Source organism: Triplophysa dalaica, chromosome 18 (assembly GCF_015846415.1).
Source record: "Triplophysa dalaica isolate WHDGS20190420 chromosome 18, ASM1584641v1, whole genome shotgun sequence".
Classification (NCBI taxonomy): domain Eukaryota; kingdom Metazoa; phylum Chordata; class Actinopteri; order Cypriniformes; family Nemacheilidae; genus Triplophysa; species Triplophysa dalaica.
Genome location: NC_079559.1, coordinates 622,560 through 646,187, shown reverse-complemented (window position 1 = coordinate 646,187; position 23,628 = coordinate 622,560). Strand labels below are relative to the sequence as shown.

General features: G+C 38.5%; 1 protein-coding gene across 2 annotated transcripts in view; it reads right to left on the bottom strand.

Annotated features, from left to right (window-relative positions):
• The window catches only part of efna5b (ephrin-A5b), a 71,334-nt gene extending 50,790 nt beyond the window's left edge, over positions 1 to 20,544 (bottom strand). For both annotated transcript variants that reach the window (XM_056730031.1, XM_056730032.1), the window contains exon 1: positions 19,878 to 20,544. In XM_056730031.1, the coding sequence (XP_056586009.1) occupies positions 19,878 to 20,002 (125 nt within the window). In that variant the 5' untranslated portion in view covers positions 20,003 to 20,544. The remainder of the gene's footprint in view (positions 1 to 19,877) is intronic.
• Positions 20,545 to 23,628: the final 3,084 nt, after the last annotated feature.

The window sequence follows — 23,628 nt, the reverse complement described above, 5'->3', positions numbered from 1 at the left end:
GTGACTGAGGGCTCGGGCCGCGGACCAACCCAACGCTCGCTTGATGTTAACCAGCTCTGGCACGGCCAGCCGATCAATTATGAAGCAAAGTGAGCAAAGTCTTATGGGTAACTGTCACTCATTCGTTGTGGCTAATAAAAATCCGTCCTAAACGGAGCCGTGCTTTATAAATGGCAGACAACAGGCCAAGAGATGCTAATTCATGTAAATGTACTATATTGATGAACAGAAAATATAATTATATATTTTAAAAATCCTCTTTTAATCAAAAAGATTAATGTCTACGAACAGAAAAGAACAAGTAAACTGACTAAATGTTAAATGTAAATTATTTGTTCTTGCATCTGGTTTCCAATAAAAATAACTATAGTTAAAATTTGAAGAATCTAAATCATAAATTGCTAACAATTTGAGGGAAAATCCTATCATTCCAACCCTTATAGACATGAATGGATGAGATCTTGTGTTCGGTACAATAATGCCTCTGCGAAGCGTGACGAGCTCCAGAAACCCTCACGCGTGTTTTAATTATTTTGCTTTGTTTTTCTGACAACAGAACTCTTTTATGTGTTTAACAGAAGATTCCTCCTTCCTGACCTCCTCAAACACACCACCGGTCACTTTGAAGCTCATGGCGGGGCATTTGTCTTTGGGATAGAGCCGGGACACATGGGACATCTCAGCTGGGCTTTCATGAGGTTTGTGAGACAGACAGACTGCTCTACTCGCCCAGACTGAGAAACAAAACACTTCACATGGATCTGAATAGACAAAACCCCACAGAGAGAAACATTACACTGAGAAATCTCATCTGACAACACTTCTGTGCTTTCACAAACAACAAACACAACAAAGACTGAAATATTCCTACTCAACTCTGAATACAGCTCCAAAGCAGAAAAGCAAAATTGATGGTCAAACCAATTAAACGCGCAACAAAGTTTGAGAAAAGACGTCAACAACTGAGCTCAGATTCGTCTCGTCTGCAATCAAAAGTCAATATGATTGATGATCTCAATATCAACTCAAACATTTCTCATCAGATCTACTCAAATATTTTACATTCATTTCCACCTCCAGACTCTTCATGTGTTCACACAATTACATTCTCATCTGACTCTCCTTTAAGAGAAACATCTGAAATGAGAGAGCAATCTGAGCAGTAACCAGGGTTATTCCTGCATAGAGAAATTGGATCATCCGTCTGTCTTCACAAGAAATGCTGCGTTCAGTTAACAGACTGTCATTTGTAACTGCAGTTGCGGCATTACGCCACAGTGGAGGCGCTGTTTCATTTTCAACACACTGAGGCGCTAAAAAGAGTTGCAGAACAAGAGCTAGTTTTGTTTCGCGGCTGTTTGTTTTGCATCCAAGTATGTTTAATTTCTTGAAACTTTTTAAATGAACATGACACGTACATCATTGTAATGTCTTTAGCTGTGGAGCTGGATCAGCGTATACTGTACACAGCGAGTTCGCCAGTATGAACGCACATTGAGTTCAGAACGACTCTCACACAAATGACTCATTTGAACCGATTCATTTTAACTAGTCAGTAGCGATTATAAGAGATCACTGAATCATTTAAAGTGAACCACAGAGATGTGAATGAGCTTTGCTCATTAGTAAGACTGGTTAATTCAGTTGCCTATCGTGGGCTGAAAAGTTAGTTGAAAACGATAAAAAGCTTTATTTGATTAAAAAACGTTTGTTTGGTTGAATAAAAGTAATGTTTTATATAACTTAATAATTGTCATTTTCATCTCATTTTATTAGAACTTCTAATATGTCAAAGTCACTTTGGTTAAGCCACTTAGGTGCGGTACAAGATCAGGATTGCACCAACTCTTGTTCATTTCGAGCCAGGAAAAACCCTGATAATACTTTTCGTTTCAGTGAACATAATTCACATTCACAGATGTAATATTATTCTATAATGTGAGTGGAAATCATAAGGTGTGATAAGGCACAAAAGTTTTTTGTCTGACCCGTAAAATTCTTAATAGATGAGTAAAATGTCATGCGTGAGAAAGAAGACACATTTATTACATTTCGGACAATTTCAGCTGAATGTTTCCTGAAACTTCTCTGGAATATCTCCAGAAACAAACAGTTTGAGTTTTTGAGTTTTTCTGCTCAGATTGTGTCGATTATAAAAGACCAAACCGTCATGAAGTGAACATGCAGAGGCACAATGAGTTGATTTAGATTTCATCCGGGACATGAGATAAGTCTGGGCCCCCGGTGGCCCTTTAGTCTGACCCCATGTACAAATCTCTACAGGCATTAATGTGATACACCATTAGTGTGAAAAGGAATTTGTTCCGTTTACATAAGAGACACAACCTCTGTGCCAGCGGGCCGTGGGCTCAGCGTTTTTCCAGATGGCATCGGATTAAGATCAGACTCTTGCTCTGTTTCCGACCGCCTCTGCTGATACACAAGAGGAAAATAAGAAAACATTGAGCGTCGCACGAGTGCTGCTGATTGGTTGACGAAGCGTCCTCGCTGAAGAACGTAGATAAGAAATGAAACAGCAGCCCGATGTTTTATCGTGTTTGCACGAGCAATAAAACCTTCCACTGTATTAAGTTGTTTTATTTGTCTGTTTTCTTAATGTAAAGCCAGAGAGCACAATTTATATGTGTTTATAATAATGGCTTTGCCTCGAGCTGTTAAAAAACAAACTAAATGAAATCCAGCAGATGAACAGCACTTAACAACAGCAAACATCCGCTGGAAACATTTTAAACTTCACTTCTGTACTTCAGACCGACATTCTTCTGTTGATTTCAATGTTTCGGACCTTTAACTCCACCCCAAAACTTACTGTAGTTATGCCAGTAACTTACTGTAGATTTACAATTTTGCTTTAAACATAAACTTACCTATTTCTCATATTTTCTTTCATGAAACATAACTAGATATATTAGGTCAAGTTTCTTCACTTCTTTTTTTTACTACAAATATCTAAACATTCTTATCTTGTTAAATCAAGATTTATCACTTTCTTGACAAGAATTACAATTAAAACAATGGAAACTATTTGACTTTTTAAATTCAAAATGAGACTAAAGAGGCTGGCATTAGCACAGCAAAACAGCAAAAGATTGCGATCTTCCTGAGAATTTCTGTCTTATTTATAATAAAAATATTTAAACTTTTATTAAATATTTAAATATTTACATAACAAAACTGCAAAAAATACAATTTTGCTGAGCATTTCTGTCTTATTTTTAATAAATATTTGAAACTTATTAAATTACGTAAATTTACATAACAAAACTGCATTTTTGTCAAATATTTAGTAGAAATATCTAAAACTTCTTAAATTAATATACTACTACTTGTACTTGACAAGTGACCTATGATATTTAGTCTCTTTTTAAGGAGAAACATACAAGAATGAAGTAAGTTTGTGGTAAAAACAAGCAAAAAAAACTGCTAATTGGTTGAGAAAAACAGTTTATCTTTCTCACCCCATTGGCAGATATTTTGCTTGTTTTTTTACAATAAACTTACTTCATTCTACATCAAAAACACATGTAATCACATGTGAAATGTGTGTTTTTGGAATAGTTTTAATTGTAAATCCCACGTGAATTCCTTCGTGAAACCCAAGGGATCACATCTAAAACCCCATGGAATCACATGTTCAACGTAGTGATACTTTTCCACATGTGATCAGATCTTCATCACATGTCACCACATGTCCTCCCATGAGTTTTTGAATTCACACAAAAAATTTCATACAAGCACAAGTTTAACACATGTGAAAAACATGTTAAATTCATGTGTCTTTTCTGTAAGGGAGGAATCTGAATGGATTGATTTATTAATGGTTAATTTAAAAGTAATTTGTGAAGAATGTGTCAGAATTATTACATTTGCACACAGCCTAGCACTAAACCTCATGCGCTGTAAATCCTTCTCATAAACTCGTACGCTTTCTACAGCCAAACACAATAATCTGTAGCTGAAGCCTCGATAGAGCTTCAATTCATCTGAGGCTCATATGTACACTCAGAGAACGACAGTCAACCACACAAATGATAGATTCACCAAAACCAGACAGAGCCAAAGAAACCCAGTCCAGATTCCAAGAGAGCGTTTCCCATGAAAGTGCTGAGTCTGGTACAGCGGGAATCACACGGGGGCCGAAGGGTTTAAACACACGATCTGTGATTGGACATCTAGACAAACACCACACTCCTGATTGGCTAAACTGGGTTTTGAAAGAGCAGAAGAGAATCTCTTTCAAGTCGCTGATGTTTCTCTTAAGACATTTAGATATATGGGCCGTTTCCACCGTGTGAACTTTCCCCCGGAACTCAGGACTTTGGGCAGTACTCTGTGTGTTTCCAAACCCCCCCCCAGAAAGCCCCTGCTCGTGAGGTGGTACTTTTCCAGAGGGATGGGCCTTGGTTGTCAAATACGCTGATTAGTTGAGTTCACCATTTGATTGGTTGACTCTTCATGCCGCATTGTGTTCCGGTTAAAACAAACCACCATTTTTTTAAGTTTGTGTTGTGCGGTTTCAGCTGTTTACCTTTTGAAATGGATCAAAAATGCGCCAGATGTACCGGCGACGAGGTCCAGGCGTTATTAAGAGTTTTTGCTGAGGACCAAATCCAATGGGAATTGGAAACGATGACCCGCAATGAAAAGGTTTACTTGGAAATATCGAGTCGGTTATACAAGCTAGGCATTGTCACCCAAAAAAAAGACGAGTGTGTGTCGCATTATTTGACGTCATTGTTGTTCGACATTACCGCCCCCTCCTGGACAGATGCAGTCACGGGAGGGATTCGCCTAATCTTCACGATACTTTAGACCGCTGTGGAAACAGCAACAGGTCTGGGAGAAAAGTGTTCCTGGGAAAAAAGTTCCAGGGACAAATTGTTCCAGGTAATTTTGCTGGAAATGCGCTAAAAACAAACTTCCTATTCTCACACGTGACCCCTTTAGAAGTTTAGAAAAGATCTCAGCAATTTCTCAAACACTTCTCGGATTTGCCAAACTAATGCAAACAAAAGTCTGAGATGTCCTTGTCAACAAATTGTGATTTCTTTAGAGACAAAGCTGAAAATTTGTGATCCTTAAATGAGACATAACTGAGATAAATCTCCATCCAATGACTGGAAAAAGCATTAAAAACCCCGTTAAAGCCGTTCAGGGGTGCGTTTTCCAAAATGACAGAACGTTCTTCTACTCCGCTTTTAATGCATGACACTCTATTTTACTTAAATAGTCCTCAAGGAAAACAAGTCACAAATTGCTGACGCTCTAAACTTTTTAAGCAGTGGAAATGCTCGTGTGATTTATAGAGAAGAGATGATAGTAGATATAAACCACAACGGCAGTTATTAAAGATGAATACAGGTCGTGTTGGCTACAGAATGTTTGATGACCTACAGAAGAAACAAGAGGAAGAGTTCAGCGTTTGCCTCCGGCTGCATGTGATTCAATCTGAGAGAGTCACACAGACACTTTGTTTCGTCTCGTCTCAGAGTCGACATTCTGAAATTCTGCTCCGAACCAACAACATTATTTTGACCTTCTGTGGATAAAAAGCCAGGTGTTCATGTTCCAAACAGTAGAAAAATCATCCGTAACCTCCGACACTCACGAGTAAACATAAAACAAAAGATGAATTTAATATTCTGCCCACATGCAACAACAGATTCACTGCTTTCACATTAGCATATATGACTCAGAGAATTGCAGGGGGCAATAAAAAGGGAAGCAAAGAGCATCCCATAATTCCTCAGAGGACGAGCGTCAGTGAATGCATGTTTATATGAGCGCTCTGTCCTATCAAACAGCAGATCCATTAACCTGCACCCTACACATGACCTCTGACCCCCTGATGCGCCGCTACACAACATCCATTACACATTCACTGAAAAATTGTTTTTTTTAATTTTTTCAGCTGATAATGGCATGTGATGTCTGACGGGTGTGTGTGTGTGTGTGTGTGTGTGTGTCTGTGGGACAAATCTAAAAACACAATCTACATCTCAAGTGTAAAGTCAGATGACAGAACCTCAATGTTTATAAACTCATTCATCACATGATCTAAATCATCAACACACTCAGGACCATAACATACCAACAACTGCAATAATACAGCTACACTTAAAGTCCCTGTGAAACTGGAAGTTGCGATTGTTTTTACTTCTGTATTTTACATTTAGCAGACGCTTTTATCCAAAGCGACTTACAAAGAGTTAGGGAGCAATAAGCGATATGTGATATGTTTTGACGCATATTTTGACGCATTTCCGAGCGAAATAGAATTTCTAATAAAATAATAGTGGCCGTGGCTTTGGCCTTCTCTGCGATTTGATTTGATTTATAAAAACAGGGGTTGCATTTTGTAATGGAACTGGCAGCAGACCAACAGGTGAAGGGGAGGAGTTTACAGATGCTCCGCCCAAGCCGTCTAACTTAATTCATCAGTGCATTTTCAGAGTTTAATTTAAGATTATGAGGGCACACAAATTTTAAAAAGAGAACGACCCACATTGATAAACTATTTACGATAAACACTGCGATGTTTCATGAAAAGATAAGAATTGTCATTTTTAATTTCACTGGGACTTTAAAACATTAAGACAACATGTAAAGACAAAACTCGTATAAAGTCTAAATGGAGTTGTAAACTGTAATTAAGGTTACAAATTAGCCCATTTTACTGTAATGACTGTATTTCCATTAGTTACATGAAACCGCACAACAGTCTTTATCTGCTTTTAAAGCCACTAAAACGTCACAACAGAATTCCTTTCATCTCTCGCTCTCTGATACGACTGCAGCTCTGATCCGGTGATCTGACATCATATAAAAACATCATCACGCTTTACAACATTAGAGAGAGTGATGAAGAGTGTTTGAAACACATCCAGTCATTCTCTCACCATTAATATCTGATGTTACATTCATCCACAGCCAAATATATCCACACAAAGAGTGCAGATCATATGATTATTATTCACTTTTGATTCAAGCGTATGATGAATTAATACATTTATAAAGAACACAGACTGAGCTTCTGACCAATCAGAATCACTCATGAAATTAGATAATACAGTTATTTTGTAAAAACCTATAAATGGAACTGTGTGTGTATTTGTGTGTGCGTTTGTTTGTTTAAGCGTGCGTGTGTTAATGTGTGTTCATTTGTGTGTGCATTTCTGTTTGTGTATGTGTGCATGTCTTTTGGTGTGTGTTTGTTTTTGTGTGTGTGTGTGTGTGTGTGTTTGTTTGTTTGTTTGGGTGTGCGTATGTGTTATTTGTGTTTGTGTGTGATTGTTTATTTGTGTGTGAGTGCATGCATGTGTGTATTTGTGTGTGTGCGATAAGGATTCTTCCTGGATAAAGACTGACCTTGAGGAAGGTTTAAACCCCATCCTCTGTGAGGTCACTAATGTACCCCTCTCTCTCTCTCTCTCTCTCTCTCTCTCAGAGATAATCACTCACAGAAGGGTAAAAAGGGGAATTTTTATAATGACAAGCCTTTAAAACGCTCAGACAGAAATCTCGGGCAGAACACCACACCGCCCAACAGATGCTGCTGTATAATCTCCACAATAAGAGCATGTAAATACAGACAGCAGACTGACCACACCCCTTACAAAAACCCCAACCAATCACCTACAGGAAAACAAAAATGTCATGTCATGACATTGTCACTGTTGTCATGACGACTGTGTGTTCTACAGGACACATGGAAAGACAGCGAGCCGTTTCAATAAAACAAAGTGAGATATCATGCTGGCGTTCTGCTTTAACATGAAACTCAAGTGTTTCCTCTCCTCACATATAATGATGATGTCACTACAGAAAGATATATTTCACTTCACATTTGAAACGATTTTTCTTTTCTGTGGAACAGACAAAAACGTTTACTGTAAATTCCTCAATGCAAAACTATGTTCACAAGAGCATAAGAGCACTACAGCGCAAAATAAATGTATTGTTCATCAAACGTTATAGAAAGTTAAAGAAAGTGTCTCCAGCTACTTTAAACAGCTCAGGAGAAATTGTCATAAAATTGTATTCAGATTATCATTAACGTTATTATAGTTATCGCATTAATAAAATAGATTGCATTAACAAAACAAAAAAACAGAGATGCTCTCAACTTTAACTTAAAACTCTGTGTAGTGGTGAGGAGATTAAATCACCCACAATCCACTGCAAACTCACATGTGTTCTCTAATGAAATGTGGAAACATCATTTGAATAATATCCATAACATCATCATACAGTCAGTGTATGTCACAGACGCTTTGAAGGCCGTCTATTCATTTCTAGCGGCTGTCTGGACACGAGACGTCCGGTTGTGTTTGGTTTGGATCAGAAGCGCTCGGGCTAGTTGACTTCACAGCTGCTGTTAACATAAGAAATGTGTTTCTATGACCGAGAGGCCGACATCACCAGCACAGAGCCAATGCAAACACATTCCAGCATCTTCTCCTAACTGAGAGAAAAGCCTTTCCATGCAAACCTGATTAAGAGACACCAAACTCATCCGACCAAGCCAAACACGTCAGCGAATTCACAGCAGATTGAGAAAACAGACGGCACGTAAAACACAGTTTCAGCCGTGAACGGGTGCATCAGACACCACAGGCCTTTATTTACAGCACGTCCAGCACCTCTAAAAACTGGAGAATCTGCTCTCGCGCATCATTATTCACTACAGGAATTATACACATCAGCTGGAGGCGTAAAGAATGCGAAACTGATCTGAACGCGACGGACACGACACGGTCACCGGGACTTCAGACCGCTAGAGGATACACAACTGTGACCTCACATACCGTACCAAAATAAACTTTGAGGTTTTTTTATAGATTGCAAGTTATTCACATTTTCATCCGTTTATGCTGACTGAATGAAAACGACTTTATTGAAACGGATGTGGTGGAGACCTATAGCGGTGACATTACTGTGTGTGTGTGTGCCACGTCAAGAAAAAGCAATAAAAGTCGAAGGCGTTATCCGCGTGGGCAGCGCTCAGACACGTGGCGCGGTTGTGCATTGGGCGACCCGGGTTCGATTCCCGTCCCCATCCCAACCCTTTCTCTCTACCATTTCGCTTCATGTCCTCTCTCTCACTTAAACAAATAAAGGGAAAAATATATCTTTAAAAAAAAGCAATAAATGACTTCATAAAAATCTCATTAAAGAGCAAGTCCTCTTGAAACATCCCGTTTCACACTGACACATCCTGACCTAGATTGAATTCATTCTAGTAAGCAGAAGCTCAAGGCACAGATCTGAAAACTTCCTCTACGTGCATAGCAACTCCAGGCCAAGCATCGCCGTCACTTCCCCATTGGCTCTTTTGTGCTTCAGCATCTTTGAAGACGTGTCGGGAGGATGGATTGGTGGCAGTAGTATTTCAGCGTTGCGTGCCAAGAACCACGAGGGAAGAAGTGAAAAGTGAAAAGCACGTGATCGTTCTCTGATCCCCAGACACTGGGCACTTCCAGACACGACATCACGGCCCTCCACCCACCACCAGACACCATCACACAATGAACCTCCTATAAACACCATCACACAACAACAGATATACAACTCAAGAAATAAAAAAGAGAAGCGGCTGAGGTGCAGAATAGTGTAATATTACAGTGTTCGTATCAAATCAGCTCATGTGAGGCTTAATAAAAACATCGAAGAGAGTTTCAAAGGTCAAATGTGGATAACCTTTATAATCCTGACATGTCAAGAAACAAAGTCCATTTATATTCCATGAGAACAATTGAAGAGTTTGGGTCCCAAATTGTAATTTATGTTTTTAATTTAAAAAAAAATTCTGATGTTTTTATTGTGTTAGTTAGCTGTATTGTTTTAGTTGTTATGGCTTAAATCAAAACAAACTGCAGTTTGATTGATATTCATTCGATGCACAATATCCAAAATAAAAAAACATTTCAATGTTCAACATTTTCAAAAACGTAATTATCTGATTTTGGAACCAAACTCTTCATATATACAACATAGAAAATCATTATCCGGATAAAACAAAAAAAAATGTTAAAAATAAAAATGAAAAAATTAATAAAATCAAAATGTTTAAATACTGTTACATGCTGAATGATAATATCTACCGTCATAATCCTTTAAAACAAAAAACAGACATTTGGGACAAATATTAGAAAACACTGGAGCTACTGAAACACACAGAACAGAATTCATTTGTTTTTATCAAAACTTCAGAACTAATATTCTGGAAAAGAGGCTATAACAAAACATAATACAAATTTATAAAACATAATAATTAATTATAATAAGTATTTAAATTGATATTAAGTAATAAGGAAAAAATAGAAATAATATGATTTTAGGGATAAATCTGTATAAATAATTATATTTAATCTAGTGTGTGTGTGTGTGTGTGTGTGTGTGCGGTATAATAAAACACTTCTATAACATATTTCATAAATTACATATAAATATAAAAATATCACTATAAAAAATACAAAATAACTATATCTATAAAAAATAACTTTATCTGTCAGTATAAAAAAAGCATATAACATACTAAAATCAGTCAAAACTATATAAAACATAAATATAAAAAAATGCAATACGTAAAAAATGCCCTATAAACAAATATACAATAAATAGGACTTGATATTCTTGCTTATATTATTAATTATAATATAATATTCCTTTGTTACACAAAAGGGTGACGGTGAGATAAAAACAGATTCTGAATAAATCCCCAGAATGAGGTTATGAGCACAACCGGTCAGAATCGGCGTTTTTTTATCATTGACATTTACATCTTGTTAAATAAACTCAAGATCAGGACAGAATGAGGTCAAAAGTCAAGACAATGATGATCAGCAGGAACATAATCATTTCAACATGAACTCAATGAACACACAGCAAGTCAATAAGAATCTAGAAGCGCCATCGACTGCATGAGACCTGACTGCGCCCCATCCTCACACAAACACACTTTAGCTAAACCACAATCACACCTCAACAAGTCATATTTGGAGAAATATTATGACATTATTTTGGCGATGGCACTCTGCGGCCATTAAAAACTCCAACTGGACACAAATCCTGTATGAAGACGCGTCCATGAGAAAGCTCATAAATTCTCTTTATATGTTTCCTGGACACGCAGCAACTAATGCGTCTATCAGCGGCTTTACGGCTGCATTGTAGCTGCTCATACATGCCATAAAAGCGCCGTAAACTCCGTTCAGATGGAGTACTTCACCACAACACTAATTGCTCACCCAGCAAGACACATTTTACAGCTGTATGACCTCATCTCTTTATGGAAATATTTATGCTTCTCTTAAGAAAGAATGCTTTTGCATTGATCGTAGCAGGATTTGTGACGGAAATAAGACGGCATTTACTGGAAAAAGTTTTAGGTTTTGGACTTAATGCTCGACTCCTTTGCTCAATCGATTTAGCATCACCTTTATAAAACTTTAGTGGCACGTGTATGAAAGGTTAATAAAATATGGAAGTTATATACTGTATCTATTTTCAAATATATATATATATATATATATATATATGATTAAATGAATGGTCAAACCATTCAAATTATTATGCATAAGAAACAAAAACTATTTAAATATCAAAAATCATTATAACAAATTCTTTATGAAATTTTTTAATATATATTTATACTATGTACATATAAAGTGAGTGGAGTATGTCTCCAATAGAAATACTGTAGTAAAATTCCCAGATACTATAGTGTTTTTAAATCTTACCATAGTTAATAAAGCACACAAAGTATAATAATTACTACAATATACTAAAGTATACTATGTTATTATTTTCAACATTGTCCCACATGAAAAAAAATACCGGAGTTGATTGAGATGAATAAATGAAAAGCATTACAGATGATGTGTGTTGGCGTAATGAAAGTTCATCTCTATAAACATCAAGTGTTCAGTGATTGCTTTCTCAGGTGTCGTGTTCATCTAAAGACGAAGAATTTCCCACAAGCCTCTTTGTACCCGGTGTGTTCGGTTGCTACTCAAGCCCACATGTCTGTAACTCAATCCCAGCATTCTTTGTTAGGACACACAAAGCACAAGGTCTCTGTCTGCGTCTCTCTCGGGCGGGCGGGCGGGCGGGCGGGCGAGGTGTAAACCTGAGGCCATGTGTGCACTTCTCATTTGAGCCGCTGATGTTTCTGCAGGTAAATCTGTGTCACACAAAAGGTGTGCTAGACTGAGAATCAATTAAAGGCTGTTAACTAATGACACGGTTTAAGTTTTCACTCTTGACACGGTCACTGAAATCTGAACCAAACTACTGAACATGTCAGTCTGTTCGTTCTGCACATTAGTGTTCATGTTTAACTGTTAGAACGAGAAAGAGAAAAACAAACAAATATTTACATATAAATGATCTATATTATATACTGCATATATATGTGAAGAGTTTGGTTCCAAAATGAGATAACTAATTTTAAATGTTTTTCAAAAATCTTTTTTTTTATTGTGCATTCACACTGCCCTCGTATTTTTTTAGTTGTTATTACGGCATAAATAAAAAATAAAAATATAAAAAAATGAATTTTTAACGTAAAAAATTGAGTTATCTCATTTTGGAACAAAACTCTTCATATACACATAATATATAATGATAAATCTGATATATAATAAATTAAATATTTTGTTATTCCAACAAAACTATAATGCACATAATGCGGTATAAATATTCAAATATACCATACATGGTGTGAGAGCAAAAAAAAGGAAAATAATATTTATAATAAAAATAGCTTTAGAGAGATTTATTTAATTTATAAATTTTTGCTGATATTTATTTGTCAATTATTCATATATGTCACTGGTAAACAGTTATTAGAACTTATTTTCCATACTAACATTACATTTTTCATATCTAAACCCTGTATTTCAAAATCAATCTTCTTTTTTCCCCAGACAAATCTTTTTATAATTGGGTTGTTTTAAACCACGGTTTTGCAAAATGCGGACAAACCCAACCATTGGCTGAACCCAGAAAACGTCCATATTTGGCCCAACCAAACAACCCAGAATTCTTTATGATGATAGAACCGCTCAAGGCTTTGAATTCACAATTAACCGCAGCCGTTTTTAGCATTAAACACATTAAACGCATTGTTCTCTTCAGTCCACAGCAGGCCCTTAATCTTCAGAGTGGATGGAATCTTCTGTCCGAGCTCAATGTCAGCTCTCGTTACGCCCGATGCACCCCGGACCCCCCCGCACACACCCCTCTGCCGTCTGACCCCCGCACGCAATCTTCTGCCCCGACACCCCTCGCTCTCTGCCACCAGCCTCAACACCAGCGCCTGAACTTTCCCTTCAAATTACTTCTGCTATTGTAACTCTTCCACATCTGAACAGCATCAATTATGCACTAGAATAACACAGACCCCGGCCGGCCCATGTGACATAAAGGCCGATTATGAGCATGAATTATTCAAGCACCTTCCTGCGATGTAGCTCTCGCTCACGATACAGTGAAAGAACCGCGGTCCTGGAGCGGATCCGTGTGGAGACGAACGCTCGAACGCTCCTGTTGTTTATAGCTGGAAGGAAAACTGTATTATTGATCACACGGGGAAATCTACGTCCTGTATCCACACATGATGCATAGACACAAACTGCACTTTGATTGTTGCTGTGGGAAAGAGGCGAAATATTTGGAAACTTTGGAAGAAAATAAGGTAAAAAATGGAGTTTAACAGAATATTAATCAGATGATAATTAGACCGACTCAATATGAGGCCATGATTGTTTGACAAAGTGTCGTCTTCAAAAACAAAAACCGCTTAGATTAAGTGAATGTTTAAGATTTCTAAAGCTCATCAAGTTTGTTTTTAACATGTTTCGTCACATTTGAATCCTCAGATTTCAGGGTGACCTCTGCTGCGTCAACATGGCCGCCTTGACCTCATTTTTTCAGGATTGCTTGCAAAGGTTTGCCAGCACAGCTTGTCTGTGAGATCACAAACAGCCCTTAATATTTTATACAACCCTCCAACCCCACCCGCCACCTCCGGATTGTCTGAACCAATCAAACGCCACGAAACGCTTCCCTTCCATTGGCTGACTAACCCCCTCCTCAAAATGCTAAGCAATCGCTTTTACACCTTTCAAAGAAGAAAGAAAATGATGAAAGCCATGCGAATGCCAAACTGTAAAATTCATTATGAATACGGAAATTTAAAAAGACATCCAGAGCAGTAGAAAATAGAGGTTAAACGAACAACGAGATCAGAAATATGTCTAAAAATGTATTCAAAATTAAGTTAAAATATATTACGATTAAATACTAGGTGGAATACCAGTTTTGTGTAATGATTATAATTGTGTACGACAAAATAAACATGCATGAAATTGTCATGTCACAAAACATAATTTGTTAAAAAAAGTGCACAATGTTAAAAAGAAATAACTAACATGAATTGTTTTGAAAAACAACAAAAACTATATACTGTATTTCTGTATTATTTATTATGTATCATAAAAATGTTAATGTAAATAGAGTAAAAGTGTATAGAGAGTGAAAATAGCCTCTATAAATACAACTAACATAAACTTAAATAAATAATATACTCTTGTTAAATATTCAAACAAAATGATAAAAATTGGACACAACACAATCATGCACATATGATAGCACTGGCAACACGAAAAAATATGAAAAAACAAATATTTATATTAAACCTGCTTTAGAAAATATCTGTTTATTTTAGTATATTTTATTCTTTTTCATGATAATTTGGTTTGTTTATTTTAAATATCATGAGCTTATCTAAATGACATGACTTTGTATTGGTATCCACTTCACGTTCTTTAAATATCAGGAAAGTTTTATGTAATTCTGAAATGAGTTATTTCAAATTGTGGTGTGTTTAATATCAGATGCAGTGTTAATTCTTCTGAAGCATCAACAGACAGTCAGTCACCTGCAGAAGCCACAACATTTGTCCTAAATCAAAGAATCCAGTCCAAGAGACCCTAACAGACCCCAAAAGCCCTGAGCCAATTACAGAAAATTTAAAGGGCCAGTAATCCCTGATTAATTCGGAGAGAGAGAGAGAGAGGGGCGTGCGAGAGAGAGAGGCGAGAAGTCGCCCCAGATGGACTGTTCCGTGCGGACCGGACCATTGAGCACCGCAGGGCGGAAAAAAGCTCACGGTTTGAGAAGATCAGTAGCCAAACAAATCCTGATGAGAAATATCCTGCCGACATTTTCAATCTGATGTGGATGAACAGAATCTTTGAAGGAAATGTTCTCAGATTGTGAAAGGTACCGTCAAGGACAATATTTGAAAAAGTGGTGTTTGTCCAGTCGTCTAAAGACACTCCAGGGCTCCTCTTAAGTATTATTTATCTCATTAGGTCTTAAAGTCTGATTCATATGAATGTGAGCTGAAAGAGGGATTACTGAGGAAGGGTTTTGTGTCACTACACAATGAGCTGATGCCTTTTTAAGCTCTTTAGTGACTCTCTGCTACTGAGAGGACGAGTCACGGGCTTCCAGAAACCCAAACAAACACGCACACCACTTTAAGAGTTAAACCTTCACAGACCTCTCACATCTACTTCATTTGAATCTAATCCAAAGATTTACCGCACACTTAATTCACAGAAGGCCCCTAAAAAACACATTTACTCAAGTGTGCTAAAAAGTAGGCTTTATTAACACAAAAAATATGAACGTATACTTTCAGTCTATTTCTCAGAAAAAACATCAGTGTAAACGAGCCGTGTGCTTCAATTTACAACAACTACACTTGAAGTATACACTGAAGTCCACTTTTTAACTTACAAGTACTTGTACTTACTAAATAAAGTACACTTAAAAATATACTTTTGGAAGGGAAAGCTGTTCCTCATTTCCAGTCAATATTTCAGTCTTTAGTATGAACATTTTCTACATTTAAGAATAAAAGTAAAGTCATTAAATCTATGAAACATGTAGAAAACAAACATGTGACTATATTCAAGCTCTCCCTGTCCTTTAACCTTAAAAAAAAAATCCAACTCATATTTGTGTAAAGAAACTCATATCAAAAACTGAAACCCAAGCGTGTCCAAACTCTACAACAGATCGGGGGTCTCATACTGTACCCCCCGTGCCCCACAACCCCCCGGTCTACCCAAAAGACCTGAAGGACAAGCTCAGTTCTGGGGTTAATCCCATCGGTTTAGGGCCCATCACAGACCCTGAGCTCCAGAACGTCACCTACATTGTTCCTGGTCGACAGGAAGCCCATCAGAAGCGGCCGTCCGCATGAGCTTGGCGTGGGAGAGAGCAGTGCCCTCGTCTCATTGTGCTCTCGTCTCTTTCCTCCTGTAAACGGTGAGCCCCCTCATGCTCTCCTGTTCTCGCTCTCTTTAAATACATGCATACTTTCCACCCGGCCAGCGACAGAGAAACAATAGTGGCCTTTCACAGCCACCGAGAGAAAGAGAAGCGAGCGCTCAATATTTACAGCGGCGGCCCACTCCGTCTCCTCACGGGCAGCGGGCGGTCCGGAGACTTTCTGTTTGCTTGAGTTCTGCAGAAGTGATGTGAACAGTGACACACACTTTTAAATCTAATAAAAGAGAGAGCCGTGGAAACATCCCTCCGCAGGGATTTCACAAAACACTCCTGCAATATTTGCTTTGCGCGTCTGAAATCTTGTATATGATTCCTGCTAAATCTTTACGCTAGTTCTCAATAAAGCTGTTTCAATCTCTGGAGAACTCTCCAAACGTTGTGTTATGAATTATACGTCCGGTACTTAAATACTTTCAAGTTTACACATTATTTATCAAGCTCAAATATTCTCATTTTTATTTGACACTCTGGAATACTTGGCTCTGATTCATCAATTGCAATATTCCAAAGTCCGGTCTGTCATCTTGACCACCGCCGTTTAATACTAAAAATTAAAACAAATTCAATTCAAATATTCCAGATTAAAAACATATATGTGGTTATATTTACAAATGATTCAACCAAACTGCATGTTTTCTGTTCACTGAGGAAAAGTTGCCACTTGGAAGCATTTTCTTCAAGGAAGGTTTGCACTTATTTATAAAAATATATTTTTAATGCAAAAATGCCCAACTGACCAAAAATATGTGGAATTTGGAAACACCGTTTTGCAGAATTTTACCCATAATTTTTTTGAAGAGACGATAACCAAACCCTGATGCACAGGAGCACAAATGCATGGAAGAAAAATTAAAATTCATACAATGATAACTTCATTTATTTTGGGACAAACTCTTGTATTGGTGATTTGTCTTTCTAAACACAATCGCATTAACTGCACGGCTGCATTTCCCCAACGTTAACTTGTGTAGATCTAATCCAGAACAGAACCCACATCATTCATGACATAAAACCCGTTAAACAACAACAGTGAATCAGTGCATGATGATGTTTTGATTATTAAACGTCCCGCTGGTGAACTGTACCGTACAGTAAGGATTTTTCCCGACTAACATTTTGTCATTTAGCAGACGCTTTTATCCAAAGCCACTTACAAATTTGGGTAGACACCATTCATCCATTAACGTCATATCAGCATCTAACATTCTGTCCTTCACATCACATCTTCTGATGAATTCACTTTAATGATAACGTATAATTCTATACTTTCTCTGTTCACTAACCTCCTGTGACACACACACGTTTGATTCATGTACAGCGAGAGTGAATGTAGACGGCGCACTTTATAAACCACAAGAGAAGTTTTAGCATCGTAAAGAGGAAAACACAGAAGAATCCTGTGAGCGGACGCTCAGTACAGGTTGTGGAAAGTTGGCGATCAGAAATGTTTGAATTCCCTCCGGTTAAACTACGCTGGGAACTGCAGTCTTAAAATTGTGTTTGCTTTAAACCAATAAAACAGCAGAAGAAAAATATCGAGTGTGTTTATTTAGGAACTCTGTTCTTTCCCAAATAAAACAACTGTGGGAAGGTTTTTCACATATTAACCGTGTTGAAATACGGCAAATCACTCAAATTAAAAGAGAAGATGTAGAAATGATTATTAGTTTTGCAGGATGTTTGGTTGTAAACATGATCTCACACATTCCATGCACACAACGCTCCGGCCCGGTGGATTTGAGTGGGAACACATTTCTTTCGCTGGTTCATCGTGGAACATTTTGGCGAGCGACTATCGTGTTACAGCTGAATGTTTTTAGGTTTCCGCTCGGAGACCGTGTGACCCCTGTGCCCGGGTCTCCAGCAGACGACCCACACGCTCAGAACGAAGGTCCTGAAATATCTAATTGTGTTCATTCATTTTCTCTGCTCCGTCTGCCACTCAGAAACCAAGAGAGACGCAGTGAAAGAGGAAGGAAGTCTTGAGAGATTTCTCATTACGGCCATTCAGACGAAGCAAAGGTGCAGTGAGAATGAAATGGGAATTAAACAATTCACACATTTATAACTCAAAGAGAGATGACACTGATTAACAAAAACGTGTTTTTGTGTATGTAAAACTATGACGCTGATATCATGTATCTTTACTCTGACAAACACAACATATTTCTTACTATTCATTCAATTTCTTTCTCCAAGCAAACACACAACAGACAGAAACCCTTCTGCCGTCCAGTCCTGTTGTTCCTTCAAGAACATTGAAGACAAGTTTTGTTTTTAAAGATCAGCCAGCTGGTTAGAAAAATGAAAGTCTGTCTATCAGCTGTCTGGTTAAGGCTGACTTTGCATTTTAGTTTAAAGAAATAAACACCAGAGAAATTCTGGATGTTTTTTTTACAGTGCAGCCTAAAAACTGTAAGATCTGTTCCTTATAAAGTTTATAATATCACTTAAAACCTAATTTTTACCTCTAACAGAGAGGAATAATATTCAAAAAATGCAGATAAATTGTACAACTACATTTTTCTTAAAGAAGTAAAATAACAGCCTTTTCCGCTTCCAACGACTTTGGTGAAGTACACATCTTTTGATTCGTGCAGTATTTCATCATAAAGGACATTAAAAGCTGAACGCATTCCACTCTGTATGTCTTTCTAAACCATCGGAACAATTGATTTACTTTTTGTATTTTACACCATCATAAGCGTCTTCAGCTGTGTTCGTTCACTGTATGTGTGGCTCTTCGCTGTTCTTCCCTTTATAATATAAAATAATGTTACTGTATTAACATTTCAAACTTTAGGCCTGATTCATGTTTAATTTACGTTTTATCTCTCTCTATGATCGGACGCTTCAGACACATCAATTCATTTATATCTGAAAACTCTGAAATTATTTTACATTTGTGCGTCGACTTTCAATGGAGAAAAAGTATATCTTAACCCTCATAATTTGTTTGAAAAAACGCCAGGCCTTGACCAATTAAATTCACTGAATTTATTTAAAAACAAATGAATGAGAATCAACTGCATCACATGATAATCCCAAAGTTTATTCCCGAATAAGAACTGCAGCGAGAGACCCGCCGAAACTTGTATAGTTTAATGCCGCGCGCGTGTAACACATTAAACATCGTGCATGTAGGTTTCATCCCTTTTCGACTTTTTTGAAGATTAAAAATATGCACGCGCACTCAAAGGTGTACATCCTATAAATTGAATGAAATATAACGTGTGATATTCTTTAAACTTAATAAAACATCGCGAGAGTATTGCGCGCGGACTTGCCTTGACACTATAATAAGAAGCATGCACGTTATTTTAACAAACGTGATGTCATATCGCCAAAGTCCAACATCTGACTGGGTTTTCTTAAATAACCAGCGCCGTTCATCTGCTCCTTACAAATCCCTCTCCTTCTGTAAATGACTGTGCGGATGAAAAGTAAAACTACAGCCTGATGCTTCTGCCGGTGTCCGGTCCACTCACCTCGGGTTGGTTCGGTTCCAGTAGACCGCGTATCGATCAGCCATCACCTTCGAGCTGGCCTCTTGACTAAATACACACATCCACAGAATCACACCCACGAACACCATCATTTCCACTTGCAGCATCTCTACAGTCGGACACGTAAATTCCTCTTTCTTCAGTCCACTTTCATTCGCATCTGTGAACACAGCTGATGTCGGTGTCCAAGTGTCCAAAAGCGCCGTGCGCACTGCGCTCAATAATGCTGGACTGCGCCGCAGAAATCACGCGAAAAACACACAAGAGAATCACAGAGTCTGTGTTTATGTTTTCATCCCAACACACATCCGATATGAACGCATGTGCCACTTCTATCAGATCTGAGTCCTGTGAGTCCGTGCGCGCCCGAGGCTCGGGTAACTGAAACACAACTATAAATCAATATCAGTGCGCAATAATAGTCCAAGAGCTTCAGATGAGCCCCTTCACAGATGTTTGGAGAAGTTGGCAGCGGAGACAGAATGAGAGACGGATGAGACGGAGAGGAGATGAACGCGGACACCGAAAAACACACCCGCGGTCAGGACGCGGGCGTCTCGCGTCATTCTATCAGCGGAGATGAAGGAGCGCGCGGATCATCTGTTGTTTCACGCGCTTTCGGTTCGCCGGGAGGTGTGTGTGATGTGAACCGAACGGCTCCCGGTGCGAATGTGTGTTGGGTTACAGCAGGACGCAGAGAAACCCGATTGGTCTAAATTCTGATGGGCGGAACACTGGGGAAACAAAACTCCTCCTTTAACCCTTCAGCCTGTTAAATCTTGTAACCCACAGACAGATGCATTCTGCGCTTTCAGCTCAGACGAATATTGTGAAATTAAATATTATACGTCATATTTTATTATTTCAAGGCCCAAATATAATATATAGGCTAGATACACTGCCTATAAACTAAATGCGTCATTTGCCCTCACAACTATTGTACAATTGTTCATTTTACAATTATCCCTTAAAAAAGAAAATAAATTAACCCTTGCTTATCCTCTTGTTTAATATATCATTTTTGTGTTTTAATGCGCTCTCTTTATGTTCAATACGTGCGCGCGGAGCAGATGGCAACACCAGTGCGCACTTGTTGCGGTTTGTGCGCGCGAATGCGTGCCGTGCGCTCTCCAGCAAACAGACGCCCCATAGTGGAAGCACAGCAAAGTGACGTATGAGCCCTCACCCCTAATCTGCCCGAGGCCAAATGTATGCATTACACCCCTGTCCCTAAAGACACAAGAGCTGTGAGTCTGAAAACACCCACAACACACGCTGCCAAATATTTACTCGATTTTTGAAATTACGTAAACGTCAACCAACCCTCGACCTCAGTGTTGTCATAATTGTGTGTAAACTCAATCTCACATCAATAACATTTACAGCGTCGGGGGACGTTATTAACCCAAAACCTCTTCACCTGTCGCTTAACAAACTTTCATGACCTTCACATCCTTCTGTACTGCTCATGCTCCTGAAGCAGTCGGCCTTCAGACACAGAAGGAGGGGCGTCTCTCCAAATGACACAGTTCCTCTGGCGGGCCGAGGCCAGTTGTCCCCTGTATTCTGATCACATCTCTCAGCAGGAGGGTGGGTCGGGGGATGAGGTCATCGCAACAGCAGCAGGGTTTTTGCAATCTTTCTTCACCAAACAGCGGCGTTCACCTGCTGAGGCGCATGCTGCTTCTGTCTTATTTCAAAGGGGAAGATGAGATACTCTCTATTCCACTTGCACTGAGGACTCGGAATTACAATGACTATTCTGATGACTTCGTATGCCGTGTGATTTACCATTGAAGACGGAGCTGTCAAAAAATAGACAAGTTGAACTTATTCCCAGAGACAAATTTATCGGATTGATTCTTCTTGTATATGGAGGTCCAGGAAGAGATTGCTGCGGAATTAACAATGACCGGGTAACAAACACACACACACACAGTAACCAAAAATAATTTTGGCGCTGGTTGGAAATCATTATCCTCAATGAGTTCATTGAGATACGGGTAACATGTGATGAACCAAATGAATCCCTCAAGAGAAATACAGATTGATGTTTGGCCGACGGAGCACAGAGCTCAACAATAAGAAATGTTGTTAAAGTCCCCGTGAACCAGAAGTCACGATCGTTTTTACTTCCGCATTTTGACGCATTTCCGAGTGAAATGGAATTTCGCATTAAAAATTGTGGCCGTGGCTTTCATCTTTCTCTGCGGATTGATTGGATGTAGAAAACAACCGTTGCATTTTGAAAGGGACTGACGGTTAAAGGGGAGGAGTTAACGGAAGCTCCGCCCAAGCCGTCTAACATACCTCATTTAAGATGGATAGTAATGACAGGCCGGAAGTGCATTTTCAGTTTTTAACTGAAGTCTAAGAGGGCAAACAAAGTTTTTAAAAGAGAACGACCCACACTGATAAACTATTTACTATAAACTCTGCGATATTTCATGAAAATATAAGAATTGTCATTTTTATTTTCACTGGGACTTTAAGATGTTTAAATAATTCTCTCACCTGTATAGATTTGTTTTGCCCTGGCAATATTTGTACTTGTCTATACACACATACATCTATACATCTATATATATATATATATGTATCTTTTAATATTTGTTTCATGTTTTCAGGGCAGGGTCGACTGAATTATTGATGTCTGGTTGTGAATTTCTAGATCCATCCATCTGAACAAAGAAACATTAAATGTACGTGAATCATTTGCAAGCCTCACCTCACACGGATGTAAATGTGCTTTTTGGATCTCTTTTAATCTGTGTTTGTAAAAGCAGATAGCGTTTAAATCTGCTATGGTCATCGGCTCTTGTCATTCTGATGGCCAAAGTCAAATTTGTTGGATGTCATTTGTACACAGATCACGGGCTGTGCTGTAATACGCCGCTCGCTCTCAGACAATGAAGCCATTGTGAATGAGGATCAGTGTCTCGCTGCTACACGCACACGCAGTAAACACAAGCGCGCGTGTGCATCATGTCACAGACTGGACCACAACACCACTGCTGGATGCTGGACGCACGCGTGAGATGATGTGCAGCAGAAAAGCATTGAGATTTCTCTGTTATTGAACACAGAAACGCCGTCGGCCTGCATCCCATAATCATTTCAACCACTTACAGTGGCGTGCATAATTATCCCCAAAAATCAATAAGGTTTGCCCTGGATATCAGCTCTCATTTAAATGTGAATCACACCGCTAAAGTGATTGTAAGAGACATCTGTGGCTCCGGGTTGTGATGTCAGACAGACAGAAGTGTGTAGTAAGCAACTTTAGTATGCTAATAATATTCACACATGTAATAAAACACATGACACATCACATGGACTTCGTAGAAACCGTCTCTAGAGACCAGAATATCACACCTGGAGACTCCCCGGGCCAGACAAAAATCTAATTTGGCTCATGAAAGTGTCAAGCACCCGTTATAATGTTCATAGCCGAGCTCATCATTTATCTTTCATTTGATGTCATTTAATTCATCATTTATCGGCTTTAAGATGTCACGGTCCGTCTCTAATCCAATGGACGTGTCGTGCTACAGGAGTGTGCTGCAAACACACGGCACCAATCGATGGCTGTGATCTAATTGGATAAATTTCCTCTGACACTCTTCTCCTCTGAATGCTGATGATGGAGAGGCTTGAGCGCTTTATTTTTGCCCGTCCAGCTCTCTGAGAGCTGAGGAAAGTGCTAAAGAGAGTTTCTCAAGCATTGTCAGAG